This window comes from Cryptomeria japonica, chromosome 3 (genome assembly GCF_030272615.1).
Source record: "Cryptomeria japonica chromosome 3, Sugi_1.0, whole genome shotgun sequence".
Lineage (NCBI taxonomy): Eukaryota > Viridiplantae > Streptophyta > Pinopsida > Cupressales > Cupressaceae > Cryptomeria > Cryptomeria japonica.
In genome coordinates this window covers 470,104,224-470,125,156 of record NC_081407.1, presented here as the reverse complement: position 1 = coordinate 470,125,156, position 20,933 = coordinate 470,104,224, and the positions used below count along the sequence as shown (strand labels likewise).

Genomic DNA, 20,933 nt, shown 5'->3' with positions numbered 1-20,933 from the left:
TATTTATACTTTATACATTAATTTTAACATATATATACTAATTTGTGAGTTGTGTATATAGCAGTAGAGGCCAAAAGCTTGAGCTTCTTAATTACTTAAATAAAAGAATAAAAATATGGAAACAGAAAGAAAGGAGTAGGGGGAGAGCACCAATAGATAACATAGTTCCAATGAGTGTCACCTTATTGTCATGTTGAGCTCCCAATCGCTGTCATAGTGAACACCATTAATAAATTTATTTTGTACTAATAGCCGACCATTTTTTGTAATTAATTGGCCCATTTGTGCACCACTATTGGAACATTTGTCCCATTTGTGCACCACTATTGGGACATTTGTCAACAAGTACTGGCTATTTTGAGTTGACGATTAGTGGAACATCTTTAATTAGGTATCACACGACACTTTGAAATGTGTACTTTTTTACCTTTGTGTGCATAACTGATTCTACAACATGCATCGTTACTACCCATAAGCCAGATCAATAGCTATAAACAGTTAAGTTGAATACGAAGACAACTAAAAAAAATAAATCAAAATTCGATGTACCGTTTAAAAAAATAACCTTTTTTAGAGTTTTTGGTAGTACGGGGGAATTTGGCATGCGAAGGGGTACGCTTATTTCAAGAAATCGACGCGCGCGGAGTAGAGTTCTCCGGTGCAGTGGTGACCAATCACCATGGATTTGCAGAGGGAAAGCAGGAGAGTGGGAATTGTGTATGACGAAGGAATGTGCAAGCATGCTCGGCCATTTGGGAAATCCCACCCTGAGCAACCTCAGAGAATTAAGGTCATCTGGGACAAACTTTGCTCCGCTGGCCTTGTTCAAAGGTACCCTCTTTCTCACCCTTTTCTTTTCTCTCTCCTGCACTTTGGCTGTTCAAGCTTATTCTTCTTCATTGAGAATTGCTTGTAGGTGTGTCATGGTGAATTCTAAGGAAGCCTCTGACGACGAGCTAAGCACAGTGCACAGCCAGAAACACATTAAACTAATTAGAAACATCAGCAGCTCTAAATATGACAAGACACGGGATAAATTAGCCAACTCTTTCAATTCCATTTACTTCAACAAAGGCTCATCAAGCGCCGCGCTTCTCGCTGCAGGATCCGTGGTACAGGTAACTTGTATATTTATCGTCTACTATCCAAAGAACTAACACTGCAGAAGCTCAAGTTATTTTCACCAGCACAATTATATTTCATTCAAAAGATCAGATTGTTGGTCCTCAAAATTTATACAAACCTCAGAATCTCAGGGGAAATGTGCCTAACATTTAATTGGAATATGTTCTCCAAATATGTGATATCAAATTAATTCAAAATAGACATTTTTCACTCTAGGAGGCCTAGTTTGTTCGTGACAAGAGCAAAACATAAGCCAGATTTCTATCGTTGCAATACAATGGACTTGCTACCTGTGATAACGAAATCGTCAACATAGACAATAAGAATTCTAATGTTATCGCTGCCAATTTTGATAGGAAGATATGAATAGGGAAGACTTCAAAACACTTATTTTAACACTTATGATATGATAGGAAGATATGTATTAGGACAAATTTTAACACTTATTTGAAATCTCCAAATATAACAAGCAAACAACACAAGTAAGAACACAGAAATTACGTTGAAAAATCCTAAGGGAAAAAACCAGTGCAATTTTTTTTTGCTTTTATTAACTTCTTACAAATTGTAGGCAACAACGCCACATAAGACATTGATCTTACAAATGTGAGCTCCAACTCACTAGAAGCACCAACTATGTGAGCTCCAACTCACTAGAAGCACCAACTCCCTCCTAGCACTAACTCACTGGCACGGACCTTCAATAAACTCTATTTGAAAACTTCACTGTACTCTGCTCAATCTTCATAAATCTGTACTTTCTTTTCTACTCATCATCCTCTATCTCTTAGTCAAAATCAAAATTTGCATGCAGCTGTACATTCTCTTTTTCTGTTTTTAGAAAACTTTTCACTCAACAACCAAAAAACACTCCATGCATTAGGCGCCAATCCTCCTTCATATTTCTTTTTTGTTTCATTAATATTCATAAAACTCTTCAATAATAAAACCTACTAAAAATGGCGCTGCTGTTTGGATTCTCAAAAATGGAAGATTTCTAAAATGTTTTGGGCGCTCAAATCTGATCATGGAACCTTATCAAATCTGCTTCTAAATTTACATAAAATCTTTCTTTTTATGTCACATTAAATATTTCATTTTATGACATAAACGGATTTGGTTTTAATCTATTATATCCTCAAACATTCTTTTCTTGTTTCCTTCTAAAAGTGGTGGCCATCTTTATGTGATTTGCTTTCCTTTCTTGGCAGCTGTAAAAACTGATTTATGCATCAAGCTTTGAAATCAATGACAATTATCTAACAGTTAGCTCAATATCTATAAAGTCTATATGCCTTAAAATGTTCACTATAGCTAGTGAAAAACTATATATATTTATTAAAGTCGAGTTTACTCCTTTTCCTCTTAGGAACTAAAACATATGCAGTTGAACCAAACCTTAAATATGTGTTAACTCTAATTCTATTCTAGATCAAGATTCTTTAGGTGTGGCATCTTGCAAGGCTTTGCACAAACTTCTATTTGGGAGATGTGTTGTGATGTTAATTGTTCCACCTCTATATTTGTACAACATACCGCTATTGTGGATCACACATAAGGCCATCTCTATAGTAGTTCTATTGCTCCTTTCAACTACCGTATTCTGCTGAAAGGTGTTCGGGGATTTAAATTGTCATTAAATGCCTTCTTGTAGTAGTACTGGAACTATCATTGGACCTTAGTGTCTTGATCCACCTATGTTTTTGATTTTTAACTATTTTATTTGAACTTGACAAGGATTCCAAACCAATCATACTACTTTAGAAAGTATACCCACGTTTTCATGGAGAAACCATTAACCAACAGTAGAAAGTACCTCATAGCTCATAGTGAGGATTGCAAATGATGTCTAGGATAGCTCATGTAAATATGTATGAATGAGATCTAAAGCCTTTATTGCTTTTGGTAGGAAGTGATTTATATTTATCTTACTAGCAAAACACTTCATACATATATCTTTCTTCTCTTGGATGGATGAAAAACCTGAACCATGTTGGTTTCGATTAGTTTGGCTAAATATTGAAGGTCAGATGTGCACATCTTGTTGTACCAATACAAAATTTTTCGTATTATGTTGAATCTTCATTTTTAAGTCAACTCAAAAACTTGTTAATTGGGATCTTGTAAGAATAACAATGAGAGCTTAGATTAGGTTTCAAGAGATGACAAAGTTTCAAAGGTGTGGTTCTTTTAACAGATCAAGAAATGGTTTTAAAAAAAACTTTAGATGTGTGAAACAAACCCTAAATGCATAATATTTTTTTCAAAGTTTAAATATTGTGAATGTATATAGCTGAGTGAATAGGGCAAGAAAAAATGATTTTTCATAGATCAAAACTACAAGGGCATAGCTGGATGCATGTACTATTGGCATGAAATTGTCATTTCAAAATGGCAACTTGCTTTGTTATAGTTGTATGCCTATTCGAGACATAAAAAACAATGTATTTCAAGTAATGATATTGCTATCAGGATTCAACTGTGTAGTTTTCGAGTCAAACTCATTGACCCATGTTGCATGAGTAGTGGTTCACAAGAACCCATCTCTCATTAGAATGAATGGTCCACTTAGCATTCATTTCATCTAGGTGATGCTCACAATTGTGAAGCATTGGGCCTTCCCGGGACGTCACCCATCCTAGTACTACTCCAACTCAAGCGTGCTTAACCATAGAGTTTCCTCCAAGGTTAAACCCACTTAGCTTGCAACCCCATTTGCAAAACCTTCAGCAAGTGTTGTGCCTTATGAACCACTCATTATAGAGCCCCTTTATCTCATCAATTGATAAGTAGGAGATATTTTCCACAGCAAGTCAAATTATGATATTTCTATCAAGATTCAATTGTGTAGTTTTCGAGTCAAACTCATTGACCCATGTTTCATGAGTAGTTGTTCACAAGAACCCATCTCTCATGAGGACAAATGGTCTACTTAGCACTCATTGCATCTAGGTGATGCTCATAGAGGTGAAGCATTGGCCTTCCCTGGAGGTCACCCTTCCCAGTTCTACTCCAACTCAAGCGTGCTTAATTACAAAGTTTCCTCCAAGGTTAAACCCACTTAGCTTGCAACCCCATTTGCAAAACTTTCAGTAAGTGTTGTGCCTATGAACCATTCATTATAGAGCCCCTTTAGTTCCAATTGATAAGTAAGAGATATTTCCCACAACAAGTCATTGCATTTAGGTGATTCTTACAGAGGTGAAGTATTGGGCCTTCCCGGGAGGTCACCCATCCTCGTACTACTCCAACTCAAGCGCACTTATCCATAGAGTTTCCTCCAAGGTTAAACCCATTGAGCTTGCAACAACATTTTCAAAACCTTCAACAAGTGTTTTGCCTTATGAACCATTTATTATAGAGCCCCTTTAGCTCATCAATTGATAAGTAGGAGATATTTTCCACAAGTCAAAATATGATATTGTTATTAGGATGCAACTTTGTAGTTTTCGATTCAAACTCATTAACCCATGTTTCATGAGTAGTGGTTCACAAGAACCCATCTCTCATGAGAATGAATGGTCCACTTAGCACTCATTGCATCTAGGTGATGTTCACAAAGGTGAAACATTGGGCTTTCTCGGGAGGTCATCCATCTCAGTACTACTCCGACTCAATTGCGCTTAACCACGGAGTTTCCTCCAAGGTTAAACCCACTTAGCTTGATTTGCAAAACCTTCAGCAAGTGTTGTGCCTTATGAACCATTCATTATAGAGCCCCTTTAGCTCATCAATTGATAAGTAGGATATATTTTATATAGCAAGTCAAATTATGATATTGCTATTAGAATTCAACTGTGTAGTTTTCGAGTCAAACTCATTGATCCATGTTTCATGAGTAGTGGTTCACAAGAACCCATCTCTTATGAGAATGAATGGTCCACTTGGCACTCATTGCATCTAGGTGATGCTCACAAAGGTAATGTATTGGGCCTTCCCAGGAGGTCACCCATCCTAGTACTACTCCAACTCAAGCGCGCTTAATCACAAAGTTTCTTCCAAGGTTAAACCCACTTAGCTTCCAACCCCATTTGCAAAACCTTCAGCAAGTGTTGTGCCTTATGAACCATTCATTATGGAGCCCCTTTAGCTCATCAATTAATAAGTAGGAGATATTTTCCATGGAAAGTCAAATTATGGGAGAAAACAACGGCAAGATATTGCTTGTATGAAACCTTCTTATAAATTTTGTAGGCATCAACCCACAGGAAACACCAATCCCCGACAACTGGGCACCAACCCAGCAAGAGACACCAGTCTCTTTTAACGAGAGGCAGGAACCTCCCGATCTCCTTAGATAGAAGGCACCAACCTTCAAGATAACAATATGATAAATGTTTGGGAACTTCTTCTGGGATCTTCTCTAAATCATCTTCTTAAATCTGCTCGTAACCTTGTCCAAAACTGCTTAAAATCTCTTTCAAAAATCTGCCATAAGTCTGCTAAAAAATCTCTAATAAATCTGCAATATTTCTACTCATATAATTACCATGATCTTGCCTTTAGATCTGCTACAAACTCTGCTTTTTACTCATAAATCTGCTCTGAAAATTGGAAAGATATTTAAAGAATTGCTTACATTCTAACTCTTAACCAAGCTCTATTGATACCTTCCTAAAGTGCCTTTCACCCAAGAGGGGTGACTGCCTAAGGGGGTTGCCATACATGCATGATTTTTTTTAATTCTATTTAGGAAACCCTTCCACATGTGGATGTCAACATCAAGAGGGGTCGGCCCTTTTGAAAGATTATTTATTTGCAATTTTTAAATGACTTCAAGGATGGTACCAAACTACCAAGGGTTGGCTTAGGCAATTTAATCAAATTCCAAAAAGAGTCGGCTCACGTAGAAATGATAAAGAATATCCACGCAATTTAATATCTAAATTGCCTCCTCTGTTTCGGGTGCCAAGATGAATCAAACACTTAATTTGGCTATCATTAGATTTAGGACTTGCCCTTTGACATCAATGACAATAACTCAACAAACACCTCTTGAAAAGAAGTCTTATGAAGATAGGAACATGATGATGAAGAACTCTTGAAGCATGTCAAAGATGAAATGTTTTCTGTTGGAATCAACAAACCTTCAAAGATGTAAATCAAGAGATACAAGATACTACATGAGTGAACCTATAGAACACTACTCAACTATGGATTGAAGTTGCAAATAGTGCTTTGATCAAAGTCAAAGCATGAGTGACTTTTAGTACATTACTTAAAAGTGCTCGGTGATCTACATAAGTACTAGAATCTCACAAACTGTGATCCACTGAGAATAGGTCTACGTGATTCCTCTGGAAGTTGTGAAGTCCATTTGGTTCCATTGAGGTTCCTCCACTGCTCCAGTGAAACAAGGAAGCATTAGCATAACTATGTGACGATTCCCCCCTTGATGATGATGAAGTGATAGTGGCAGATTAACTGAAATGGGGTACAAAAAAGTGTACAAGAATGTAGACCCAACATTAGCTAAATAGATGTACAAGGAATTGAAAAATGGCATGGCACGCATGCATGAGGCAAGAATCACAAGGATCCATTGTTGTGATGGTAAATGCAAGGCACCACACAAACCACTATTACACTTTATAATTCAGCATAAGTACAAAATTCCCTCCCTAAGCAACACACATTCAATTTTTTGGCACTTTATAAAAGTGTATTTACATTTTTTTGTTGTTGTATGTAGAGTTCTTACAAGTTTTTATGTCACGAGGTGGACAATGAAGGCATATATCAAATATGCCTTACAAACCTCAACAAAATGACAAAAAACAAAAAACGAAACCCCCATTATTGAAATCATGAACCCCCCTGAAATTGTACAGTGATATGGCACTTTATATTGGTGCATTACAAATTGGAATTGATGTAGAAGTCCTCAAAAGAGGTATACTTAGAAATTAAAATTTTGGAATGCAGTCATGAAAAATAACACCACAAATGCGTAGAGCTCGAAAAATCATGCAAGACACAACAATGGGACCCACAAAAGAGTTCATATGATCCCAAACAAGCCTTTTGGAGTTTCAAAAATAGGAACTATGTAGGGTGCTCTCTGAGAAACTGTAATTTGGAAAACAATTGTACACCATTGGATAGAGGATGAACAAATATGCAGAATGAAAAAAAATTCACTCAAAAAGGCATATGGATGCTTGAGAATGAAGCTCCCAAAGTTGATCAAAAAAAATCCAACTGGCCAATGGTGAAGGAGTCCAAATTTGTGGTGAAAGATGATGACATCAGCAGACGCATCAGTAGAATATTTCGCTTGAATTGATGGTCAGAAAATTTGCTAGTATATGGAATATTCCAACAAACATTTGTTGATGGTGACAATGATGGAATATTCAGTGATGGTGTTAGTGACATAGATGGAATATTCACAAGGAATATTTGTTGATGAACCGGTTGACAGAAAAGTGTGTAAGAAACAAAATATTCTGTCAGACAACAAAATATTTTTTTGATTATTGGACAAGCTTGTGCTGTTAGTTTTACTTTCAGATTAACAGTAAACTCAGAAAATAGATTTAGTAACTGGAATTAGATTATTTTCTGTTAGGGTTTTCAACTTAGTGAATTACAGAAAGCAAACAAAATAGATGAAAATGAGACAAGACAACATTACCCTGGGAAAACCTCCTAGGAGGAAAAACCCAGCAAGAAGAGATCCTCAGATCTGATTATGAATTATACACAATATTCTGATTACAACACTTATCTCTTTAGGAGGTTTGATATGGCCACACTTAGGGCTGATGTAGATGGCTAATCAGTATCAGGTCTGCACTTTTGTCTCCATCAAACAACAACCTGATCTGCACTTTTGACGCCTTATTCTTGATAGCAGTTCGCACCTTTCAATGGAGATATCAACACCTAATGTTTACACCTTGGCAGCAGATGTAGTTCGCATTCATGCACAACAGATAACTGATTAAATTCGCATTCAATCTCCAGAGCTAATTCACATTTGTGAAGGAAGATATGTGTGTTTAATGAGGTCAAGATGTTCTTTATTTGTATGTGGCAAGGGACCTATTTGAGGTCGGCTTGGACTAATATTGGCGCCAATTCTTTTTAATTATTTTTATCCCGTTTTAGATATATGGGTTATAGGGTCGACCCTATTAGAGGGAACACGTTTCCCTTAGAGTGGCATGTGAGAGGGGAGAGAAGGGCCCAACCCTTGGCGGATTCCAATGTTGCCTTAAGGCAATTGGAATCCGCATCCTATCTAGTTATAATCAACACTCCCTCTTAACTAGGGAGGAAATAATTACATAATTAGAATATCATAATCTTCCATCCTACACACAAGCAAAGAATGGATTACATAATCAGAATGTTGTAGTCTTCCATCTTGCACACAAGAATAGATTGGAATTACATAACATAATCTTCCATTTTGCACACAAGCATAGAATGGATCCATCTTACATTGCCCGCAGAGGGTGGAGAGGGTCTTTTCTACCATCTTACATTGCCCACAGAGGATGGTTACATTTGCTCTTCTCCCTGAGAAGAATACCACCTTGCATTGCCCGCAGAGGGTGGTTGATACAACACAATGTATCACTGAGGTTGAGACTCCTTCTCAACCAATGTTTCATTTTCCACAACACCAAGTCTGTCTTTGAAGTACACAAATTTCACTCTCGACAGGGGCTTGGTAAGAATATTTGCAATCTGATCATCAGTGTTGACATACTTTAGCTGAATGGCGCCTCTTTGCACCATATCTTGAATGAAGTGATAATGAGTCTCCACATGTTTTGACCTGTCATGAAACATCGGATTGACAAACATCTTTATACAACTCTGATTATCACAATGAATAACTATAGGTTCCCAAGGTTGTCCAAACAACCCAGCAAGGAGCTTACTAAGCCACACCGCTTCTCTAGAAGCAACACTTGCTGCAATGTACTCAGCTTGAGCTGTACTTAGTGCTACTGAGGACTGTTTCTGCAAGCCCAAGAGATCACTGCGGATCCTAAGCTGAAACAAATGCCAGAAGTGCTTTTCCTGTCCTTGACACTTCCTGCCCAATCTGCATCTGAGTAACCTTCCAAGGTTATTGGAGTGTTAAGTGGATATTTCAGCCCATAACCAACTGTGCCTTGCAAGTATCTTAGGATGTGCTTGGTTGCAACAAGATGAACATGTTTAGGCATGCTCATGAACTGGCTGGGAGCATTCACTGCATAGCATATATCTGGTCTAGTGTTAACTAGATACATCAGCGATCCAATCAATTGTCTGTACTCAGATGGATCTGCAAAATCAGAGTTAGCTGCAGAAACACTCAACTTCTTTAAGTTAGATTCCATAGGAGTAGACATGGGTTTACAATCCATCATTCTAAATCTTTTCAAAATATCAATAGAATACTTTCTTTGACTTAAGAAAATTTCGTTAGATCTTTGCCATACTTCTAGTCCTAGAAAATAATGCATTTGACCTAAATCTTTCATTTCAAATTCTGAAGCTAATTTTTTCTTACATCTAATGATAAACTCATCTTTACCAGTAAAAAATAAATCATCCACATATAAAACCAGAATTAGCATTTCATCATTGAATATTTTGAAGTAAATGTTAGAATCAACATCATTCTTACAAAATCCTAAACTTAACAAGTATTTACCAATTCTTTCATACCAAGCACGAGGGGCTTGTTTGAGGCCATATAGAGCTTTCTTCAATTTGCACACATGAGTATCTCTTTCATGAATCTCATAACCCTCAGGTTGTTCAATATAGACTTCTTCCTCAATGACACCATTAAGGAAAGCAGTTTTAACATCCATTTGATGTAGCTTCCAACCTCTAGCTATAACAATAGCTATTATAGTTCTAATAGAGGTATATCTAGCAACAAGAGCAAATGTTTCTTCATAATCTATGCCTTCTTTTTGAGAAAAACCACGAGCTACAAATCTAGCTTTATATTTTTCAATACTACCATCAACATTATGTTTAATTTTAAATAACCATTTAGAGGAAACAACAGATTTACCTTTGGGTCTAGGCACTATGTCCCAAACATCATTCTTGATGATTGACTAATATTCTTCATCCATAGCTAGCTTCCAGGCATGATGGTTCAAGGCTTCTTCAACATTGCATGGCTCAGACTCAATGAGATTTCTCATCAATGCAACATAGCTGGAGAATACTTGAGGTCTCTTGCTTTCTCTGAAGGTGCCACTGGGAGCTGCAAATCTTTCAGCTTCTTGAATGGTGTTTCTCACCCAAAGTGGCCTCTTTTGCTAACAACAATGTCACTAGGTATATCAGTGGGATTCATGGGCTCAGGTGAATCATTATGCTCTTCTTGAGGTGGAGGCTCAACAGACTCCCTTTGAATCTCAAGGTTAGTATCAATATTCATATCTTGATTATTATTAACCTCATCAACAACAAGTGAACCTTTTGATTTCTTAAAAGCAATATCTTCTTCAAACGTAACATCCCTACTTACCTCAACATACCTTTGCCTGGAATGTAGATCCTGAAGGCTTTGGAGGATTCACTGTATCCAACTAGCATCCCCTTCTTTCCGGAAGGCTCCAACTTAGTTCGCTTTTCTTTAGGCACATGAACATATACAGGACTTCCAAAAATTCTCAAGTGGCTGATGTCAGGTTTGGATTTTGTGAAGGCTTCTTCAGGAGTCATATTCTTTAGAACACGGTGGGGACATCTATTCTGAATATATACTGCTGTTCTAGAAGCCTCAGCCCAAAGAAAAGTCTACAAGTCTTGATCATGGATCATAGCCTTTGCAGCCTCAACAATAGTCCTATTCTTTCTTTCAGCAACTCCATTTTGCTGAGGACTGTAGGGAACACATAAATCCCTCTTAATTCCTGACTCAACACAGAAGTCATAAAAACTGCCAGAGTTATACTCACCTCCATTGTCAGACCTTAAACATTTAATTCTTTTACCAGAAATGTTTTCAGTCAATGCCTTAAATTCTTTAAATCTACTTAAGACTTCATCAAATTCTTCAGTCTTCAAGAAATAAATCCAAGTTTTCCTAGAGAAATCATCTATGAAGATTACATAGTAGAGACATCCACTAGGAGAAGCTATAGACATAGGTCCACATAAATAAGACTGAACAAGTTCTAATTTTTCTTTAGCTCTACTTTCACTTCTATGAAAAGAATTTTTAACATTTTCACCCATAGCACAACCTTTACAAGTATCATCATGAAATTGACTAAGTTTAGGCATACCTTTAACTATCCTTCCGAGGGAAGAAAGAGCTTGAAAGTGTAAGTGTCCAAGCCTTCGATGCCATAGTTCACAGGATTAAGGGGCCTCATTAATGAGGGCTTGAATAGGGTTAGTGGAGAGCTTATATAAATTATCATATCTATTTCCAATATCTCGAGCAGATTTAAAACTAGATTTCTTAGGCCAAGCAAGTACTTTACCCTCATAAAATGCTACTTGATAACCTTTATCTTCTAGAACGGAAATAAAAATTAAGTTTATTTTAATTCCAGGAACAAATAAGATATCACTAAGGTGAAGTGAAATACCAGAATTTAAATTTAAAGAGGTAGTGCCAAAACCTCTTACCGAATATCGAGCATCATCACCGATTACCACATGTAGATTGGTATCGTTTTCTACTAAGTCTGAAAGATGCTCACGATAGTCTGTGATGTGTCTGGAAGCACCACTGTCAATCAGCCATGTGTTATTATCTAAGGGCATGCTGCTTGACAAGGCAATGAATAAGAAGTCTTCATTTTGTTTTGAGACCTCATTTAGGTTGGCTTCCCTTTGCGAGGGTTCATTCTGACATTCTTTAGCATAGTGACCAAATTTGTCACATCTAAAACATCGAACATGAGAGATATCTCTTGGCTTCTTCCAAGAATTCTGAGAACTGGGTGGTCTGAATTCTCTATTCCTCTTAGGATTATTCTTCTTCCAATTACCACCTTTCTTGCATTGGGTTGCAAGCATATGCTGATCATCCACTTGAGGACTCTTGAGTTTTCCTCTTGTGGCAAGGCGAGATTCCTCATGAAGGCAATCGTTCCGAAGCCGATCAAAGGTTGGGAATTCAGATCTCCCACTTATGGATTGAATGAAGGAATCACATGAATTTGGTAGACCATTCAATGAGATCATGACAATGTCCTTGTCTTCTATGTCATGACCAATTGTGCCTAGTTGATCCTTTAGTTCAGAGATCTTCATGATAACTGAATCTTCCTTTGCCATTTTAATGTGAAGTAATTGTTGCCTTAATGCAATTGCTCTACCGAGGTTATTGATCTCATAAATACCTTCTAGATGTTTGAATATCTCTCTGGCTGTAGTGAACTTGGAGATAGAGGTGACAAGGTGATCTCTGACTGAGTCAATGATGAGCTTTCTGGCTTTGAGGGCATTCCTTTTAAACTGCTTTAGTTCTTCTTGATCCGTGGACACAGTCAGCTCTTTGTCTTGCACAAATTGAAGGAGATCATCTTCCTCAAGAGCAAGTAAAATGCGAACCTTCAAGGCAGCAAAGTTAAGTGCCCCTTCAAGCCTATCTTCAACTTTCAGTCCTGTCATTGTCCTGACAGAAAATGAAACAACATCTGGAGTAAAAGACTACTGAAATCTGAAAGTTAATATATATAACCGAGGGCTCTGATACCATGTTAGTTTTACTTCCAGATTAACAGTAAACTCAGAAAATAGATTTAGTAACTGGAATTAGATTATTTTCTGTTAGGGTTTTCAACTTAGTGAATGACAGAAAGCAAACAAAATAGATGAAAATGAGACAAGACAACATTACCCTGGGAAAACCTCCTAGGAGGAAAAACCCAACAAGAAGAGATCCTTAGATTTGATTATGAATTATACACAATATTCTGATTACAACACTTATCTCTTTAGGAGGTTTGATATTGCCACACTTAGGGCTGATGTAGATGGCTAATCAGTATCAGGTCTGCACTTTTGTCTTCATCAAACAATAACCTGGTCTGCACTTTTGACGCCTTATTCTTGACAGTAGTTCGCACCTTTCAATGGAGATATCAACACCTAATGTTTACACCTTGGCAACAGATGTAGTTTGCATTCATGCACAATAGATAACTGTCTAAATTCGCATTCAATCTCCAAAGCTAATTCGCATTTGTGAAGGAAGATATGTGTGTTTAATGAGGTCAAGATGTTCTTTATTTGTATGTGGCAAGGGACCTATTTGAGGTCGGCTTGGACTAATATTGGCGCCAATTCTTTTTAATTATTTTTATCCCTTTTGAGATATAACCCTTGGGTTATAGGGTCGGCCCTATTAGAGGGAACACGTTTCCCTTAGAGTGGCGTGTGAGAGGGGAGAGAAGGGCCCAACCCTTGGCGGATTCCAATGTTGCCTTAAGGCAATTGGAATCCGCATCCTACCTAGTTATAATCAACATGTGCAAGCTGATGTCAACGCTGCGCAGGCTATACTTGCATTTGCACAAAAGACCAAAAAAAATATTTAAAAAATTCTGCCTTACACCTATGCTGGAGGCCAAAAATGGGCATGATAACTGAGACACTGAGGCAAACTGAAGGTACGTTGACGCAAACGGTATGAATGGCATACAAGTGTACGAATTTGTATGAATGGTACAATTTTTTGTATGACCCACCACGGATGGGCCTTACAAAACCCAATTTTTTTCATTTCCTAATACCCAAGTGGTATATGTTTGAAATTGTCTCTCGTTTCACTTGAGCACAATTTTGATGTCTGTTTTGCTCTAGAACACACCTTGTAAAATTTGATGCCCACAAGCCTCATGAATTCAACTGAGAAAGGGAGATGGATTGCAAGTTTGCTTTGATACCATGGTGGAGCAGCCAAGATCTGCTTTGAAACTCGAAACTCTCCACAAATAAGCAACGCACATAATGAGATATATTATAAGCACATGTTGTAAAATGTACAAAATGAGCCTTGTTTATAAAGGCAAGCAAGAAGAGGTGAGAAGGTAGGAGTCAAACTCTGACTACCCGTCCAAGTATGAAACAAGTGTAGGATTCTATGGTCAAGTGTTTGGACACTGTTGTGCGAATCGCACACCCATCCCCGTCTTGGACAGGGACCCCCAGTTTGTGCCTTTCTGTCCTGATCCTGAAATTTGGCTAAGTCTGGAATTCCCTGATCCTGAAATTTGGCTAACTCTGAAAAACTGAGGAAACCTCCAAAAACTAGAATTTGCAATATAACTCCTGGAGGGCCGAAACCACTCTCAAACATCCTGAAAGTATATATGGAATATAACTTAAAGTATAAGAAATGTCTCTTATACTTAAATGTTATATTCCATTAAATGATCCTCCGGGGAGATCTGGACAAACTTGCCCAAGTGCCCAAGCTCGCACTTATTGAGAAAACGTTTAAAATCGCCCAAAGTGCCCAATTTCGGACCCTGGGGCCAAAAGTTGAAAAAGTTCAAAAGTTGCGAAAATGCCCCAGAGGTCCGAAAATCACTTAAGTTGTCCAATTTCGGACCCTGGGCCAAAAAGTGAAAAAGTTGATAAAACTGGCAGGAGGTCCGAAAAAGTGAGATGTTGCAAACGTGCCTTCAGGTCCGAATTTCACTTAAAGCACCAATTTCGGACCCTAGGGCCGAAATTCGAAGTTTCTTCTAAATTTCCAAACGCGTTTTTAGGTTCGAAAAGTGAAAACGTGATTTTGCGAAATATGTTACAAGGTCCGAAAACCACTTAAGCGCCCTCATTTTCGGACCCTCGGAGGTAAATGGAAAGTGCGTCGAGTTTAGGAAACACAAAAAAAAAACGCGTTTTAGATCCGAAATTTACCAAAAGCGCTTCAAGCCCCGAAAATCGTTTAAAGTGTCCATTTTCGGACCATGGGGCGAAATCGAAAAAAAGGTATAAAGGTGCGAAATCCTACAAAGCTCCTCCAGATCCGAAGTTTGCCTTGGACACCCATTTTTGGACCCCAGCCCCGAAATTTTAAAACTCAAAAATTTGTAAAACGCCTTCAAACTCCGATTTTGTAAACATGTTTAGGTCCGAAGTTCACTTATATTGCAAAGGGTGGTTTAGCTCCGAAAATGATAGAGTTCGCCAAGAAAACGCGTGAAAAGCTCTGAAAATACACTTAAGTGTCCATTTTCGGTCCCTAGGGGCGAAATGTTTGAAAATCGCAATTTTTGCAAAATATATGTAAGCTCCGAAATTTGCAAAAGGATGGCAAGGTCCGAAATTCGCCTTAAGTCTTCAAAATCGGACCCATGAGCCAAAAGTGAAAGGTTTTGAAAACTTGCAAAAAACGTTCAATGCTCCGAGTTTGCAAAATCTTACAAAGGATCCAAAGTTGTCTTTAATTTGCAGAAGTGTTCAAGGTCCGAAAATTACCCTTCAGTTTGCATAAACTCCCCATGTTCCGAAAATATCTCCAGTTCAAAATGTCTAAGTTCTCCAAAATTCACCAGAAAAGCATGAGTGTTATGATTTTAAAATTTGCAGAAGTTCTCCAAACCTCCAGAATCGCGCCATAAACCCATTTAAAACGTCCAACACTCGAAAGGTAAATCGCCCGAACACCATCAAGACCAAGGATCAGATTTCACAATCGAAGACGAAGAGAAGCATTTTCAAGATACATCTCACAAAGAGCTTCTCAAGCCAGACGTCGTAATTAAATTAATGTTTGTTAAATTAAATTATTTAATTTTCCAAATTAATTTAATTAAGTGAAATTGGTTGATCGCAGGACGTCATCGAAGAACCAGGAGAGAGACCTAAAACGCAAATCGAGGAAGGATCGCAATTCAAGGCTAGGCGCTGAAGACTGGAAAAAGAAAGATACAGGAGCGCAAGAGCAACCGAGCATTGGGAACCGTGCCGTTGAACATAGATGAAGTCCACCGGCGAAATTGGAGGCAAAAGGCAAAAGAACACTCTGAATGCTGCAAGTTTATGCATTCTCAGAAGGCACACAGTTGGATTCAAGTCCAGAAATTCAGTTTTAAAGCTGAAATTGCTTTATTGTAAACTGCCTATGGGTCCCGTGCAAGATATTTTTGTGGATAACTATTCCCAACCACCAAGAAAATTGGATAGGCTTGAATTAAAGCCAAATAGTGGCAGGTAGTTGAGATAGTTGCTAGTTGGATAACTGAGAATTAATTCGGCATTGGTCAAGGCTGCCAGCTTCTGGAAGGCAGATCAGGGCCCTTGGATGCAGTCCATCCTGGCCTCTGATTCAAAATTGTAATATCTATAAAAGGCAGAGGCCTTTCTTTTGTAAGGGTTAGATTGTTAGAGAGAGAGAGATTGTTAGATAGGGAGATGGTTAGATAGTTAGATTTTAGAGTTAGAATAGGTTAGATCTTAGCAGTAGCATAGAGATGCCGCAGAAATTGTTGTAATAGGCAGTTGAGATCAATATATGAACATTGATTTGGTATTTATTGTCTTGTTTTCATCCTGTTTGCATGGTTTCTTTCAGCATTTTAGATAGATCTTTCTATTTTGGGTGTGCAGGTATTTGATAGATTCAGGCTCATACCACTGAGGATATACTGATTGTGTATCCTTTTGTGTGGTTAACCTGAGCCTTCGATTGTGCTTAGTTCAATTGCAGGTGTCCGTCTGAGCTGCGCCAGAATTGGGTGCTTAGCCGTGCGTCTCCAATCTGAAAATCTTCCAAGTTCCTCTGAAGATTGCACCGTTCCTGCAAGGTTGTGAGCCATCCTGGCCAAGCAGGAATTGGTTATGTGGAATCCGTCTACCCGCATACCCGTGTTGTTAGTTTTAGATCTCCTAACCCTTTCCTTTTGCTCTTTATTGCATAATTCGAGAATCACAGCAGACTAGCTTGTTGCCAGTTAAATGTAAGTCCCCCTTGTGTTTCCAGCATAAACACATCAAGCCACTGAGAGATCTCGCAGTCAAGACCTGACAAAAGAAACCTTGAGGTAGTCTCCTTTGATCAAACTTAGAAAACAGCATTAGAGACTTCCTTATCTCAAGAGAGAGTAGGATAATCAGTCGGCTATTCTATTCTGCGTTGGCCGTATGGAGTTTGCAGCAATGCGATTTCGTCCACGTCAACAGACACTTGGTGAGTCTACATGAGGTGAGACAAAAGTCTAAACAACCTTTAAGTGAGCTTAATTTTAGTGTGAATAGGACTCAATGAAGTAGGCAAAAAGCTAACTAGTTTAATAATACCTCTTTTCACATTGATAGAGTTTACTACTAATTCTAGTTATAAGGATACATTTTCACTTGTTGATGGTAGATCACATCTTAGGTTTGTATTAAATGATTCCCTCAAACTTTTAGTACACACTGTTTTATATGTTCCAACTATGAAAAATAAATTATTATTAATCAATCAACTTACTAAGAACTCTAACATTGAAGTCATGTTTTGTGTAAATAAGTGTGTTGTATCTCATGCTAAGTTACCGGTTCTTGTGTTTTTGGCTTGGGTCCGGGTCCTGGTTCGTGCCCGGTCCTGGTTCGGCCCGGGTTTGACCTGGGTTCCACCCGGGTCCTTCCCAGGTGGAACCCAGGTCGAACCCAGGAGGACCCGGGTGAACCTAGGCCCGTGGGTTCCCAAAAACGTGGCACATGGGTCAAAAAACAATAAAAAATTATTTTTTTATGGATTGTATATATTGAAAATATATATAATATATGTGTATATATATAAATTTATAATTAATATATGTATATATGTACGGATGAACCCGTACCCGTACCTAAGAAATTTTTTTTTTTGCCGAACCTGCGAATCCGAACCCGAACCGGTAACTTAGATCTCATGTGAAACATGAAAAGACAATTCCTTAATTTTGAAAAAGGGGACATGACAAAGGATCACAAACACATAAGCAAGTATGGGATAAATAAAAAATATATTTGGAATAGTTAGTAGATTAGTGCTTTGCAAATAGGGTAATGTCCCCTTCCCACATTGCAATAACTTTACCTTAAAAATAAATAAATTCATAAATTAAGGTTAGGGTTTGAACTTTCCAAACAATATTTAAATTAATAAAATGAACTCCTATTTGCAGATTTACACACAAGCCAAGAAACTCTATGCATATACATTTTATCTCATCATTAATGTTAGGTGAAATGCATAATTAAACTACTATTAATGCTACAACATATCAAAGTTGCGGAAGGAAATTGGAAGGGCTTGCTTAGAGCCATTTCTACATCAAGCCCAAGAGAGGTTGTCTCTTTCAACCCCCTTGCTCCACCTGGTGGCTCACGCTAGCTTACGCCTCAAATCCTTTTCTCCCATGCTAACAAGTCTTGAGTTTAGGAAGAGATTGTAACTGGGTTACGTGACTCCTGAAGGTAAGGGCCCTTAAGGTCCTAGACGCCACCTTGGGTCGTTCTAGGACAGCCGACTTACAAGTCACTCAATCACCCCTCCATTACAATTCATAACCCTTCCTCTCAACTTGGCATCTTTTTTAACACTCTTAGTCATCTTTGGAAAATACACAACATACATTCATAATAAATGGAGCATTTTTTAATGTATTAGACATATCTAAATCATATTTAATTGTCCTAAGATATTCATTCATGGTTAATCATTATTGATTCTCAATGAGATATATAATTAAAATCTGATAAATATAATCTTTTCTCTAAACACGTCATACCCTTGAGTCTGCTATAAAAGGAATAGTATTGAATTCTGCAATATTGTAATACAGATATGCAACAAAATTGAGCAGTAAGATGCATTGCAATGATACAGCTTACCCGGCTGGTTGTTTCCTATTTTCTGTGATCAGATCTGCAGGTTCTCTGTTTATCCTTCACCTTTTTGGTGGTTCGCTGTTCTCTATCCTTCAGTTGCTAATTATTGAGGATGCTTCTCCTTTATCTACAGGTGGTTATGTATGTTCCTCCTGTGATTCGATACACTCTACTCCGTATGCTTTTCCTTTTTCTCATAATGTATGCCAAGGGTGGCGTCTTTGAGGGAAGAGTCACTTCTCTCTCTAAGGAATCGGTTGCCTTTTAGTTATGTCACATGTCCTATCTTTGCAATCGGCACCCTTAAGAATATGTTAGTTAGCATTCTAGAATCTAAACATATGGTCATTATGTTAAATAACACATAAGGTTCTATTACTGCTAATCGCCTAATCAGGTATATGAACAGCATTATTAATATTAGGCAAGAATATATAATGACATATTAATCTGAGATAAGGAATTCCGATATGAAAATTGTGAAGTCTTGGATCAAGACAATTTTTTCTCCTTGATTATGATGAGAGTATAACAGCAATTCATTTAAGATAGATCAGAAAGATTAATTAAGGAGGATAGGTTTTAGAAATGCATTTTTATTATAGTATAAATAGTCCATTACAATTGATCAAAGGGATCGGGGCTTGACAAATAGAGACAAAATTGACTTCGATTTCTCTTGATACAATTCCTTCCATTGAGGGTTATTTGGTTAAGTTCAAATCTTTGAGTTCTAATTGGTTGGTTGTGGAAAAGATGAATCTGCTAAGGAATCTATATACTTGATTTTGTCTAAGTTAAAACAACTATTTGTAGTCTTTCTCTATTTTCAATTTAACCATGGATGCCCTAGATCATGGATTTACTATGCCTTCTTTTAAGTTTTTTTGTTGACCATTTGACTAGAGAACAAGCTAAGCTTTTCTAGTTAGATGCACTTCTCAAGAGTCAGGTATTGGTAGCCCAATCACCCAATCACCCAAAGGCAAAGACAAGAAAAAATCAAAACCTAAGACAAAATCTAATGAGCCTCCCAACTCTTTTAAAGAGGAAACACCGAAGAAGGAGAAAACCACGTTCTTGTAGCAAGAAAACTGGGTATGACGAGCATAATTGTTAGAAAAAAATGGATTGACGAGTTAAAGCACCATCTTCAAAAGACCAATATAAATTGCCTTCAATAGTGTCATCTAGTTCATCTTCTTCTACACCATCATCATCGTCTACACAATCAAGGACAAATAAGTTGGCTAATGACATAGAAAAGGTGAAGTGCAAGACACTTTTTGCATCTACAAGTTCGGAGTTAAGGAGATGTCTTCTTGATTCTGAAGCTTCACATCATATGGCTCTATCATAGGGTATGTTCTCTTCATTTGAGCCTTGTACTTTATCCATACCCTAATGGGGAGAAACACAAATATGTGTGTTCATGGGAAAGGATCTATTGACATGGGAGAAAGTACTTTCAATGATGTACTTTATGATCCATCCTTGTCAACCAATACCTTTTCCATCTATTGGATTGCACATAGTGGAGTAGGAAAAAGTGTTGATTTCACACCCAATTTAGTCATTATTAGAGACTTGGAGAGTAGAGAGATTTTTGCTATTGGGATGGTTGATCAAATAGAAGCATAAATCCTCGAAAAATCCAAATTTTTGCGATTTAAAAAAATCCTCAACCAAAATGTCTTTTCTCCAAAAAATCATGATTTAATCAGCTGGGATTTTAAATGATGTTCAACGATTTTTAAATCACGAAAAAAATCACATGGGAAACATATTTACTGCCCACCAACTCGTCGTGATACACTAATCATGTGTAATCACTATTTAATTGTTTTTTTTGTTTATTTTTTGCACAAAATTGAGCTATATTAATTGGGACGTGGTTCGCCTTCAAAGATTTGCCAGATTTCATTAGTTTGTTGAGGAAAATCGTAGGTAGGTCACCTTGAATGGACATGTATTTGTAATAGATGTTAAAGGACGTCAAAATAGAGACATGT

General features: G+C 37.5%; 1 protein-coding gene across 2 annotated transcripts in view; it reads left to right on the top strand.

Moving 5' to 3' along the window:
- Positions 1 to 539: 539 nt before the first annotated feature.
- LOC131041373 (histone deacetylase 5) overlaps positions 540 to 20,933 on the top strand; it is a 223,456-nt gene continuing 203,062 nt past the window's right edge. The window contains exons 1-2 of one of the 2 annotated variants that reach the window (XM_059218410.1): positions 540 to 831; positions 917 to 1,118. In XM_059218410.1, coding sequence (XP_059074393.1) covers positions 680 to 831; positions 917 to 1,118 — 354 coding nt within the window. In that variant the 5' untranslated portion in view covers positions 540 to 679. The remainder of the gene's footprint in view (positions 832 to 916; positions 1,119 to 20,933) is intronic. The other variant, XM_059218409.1, reaches the window with a different exon arrangement.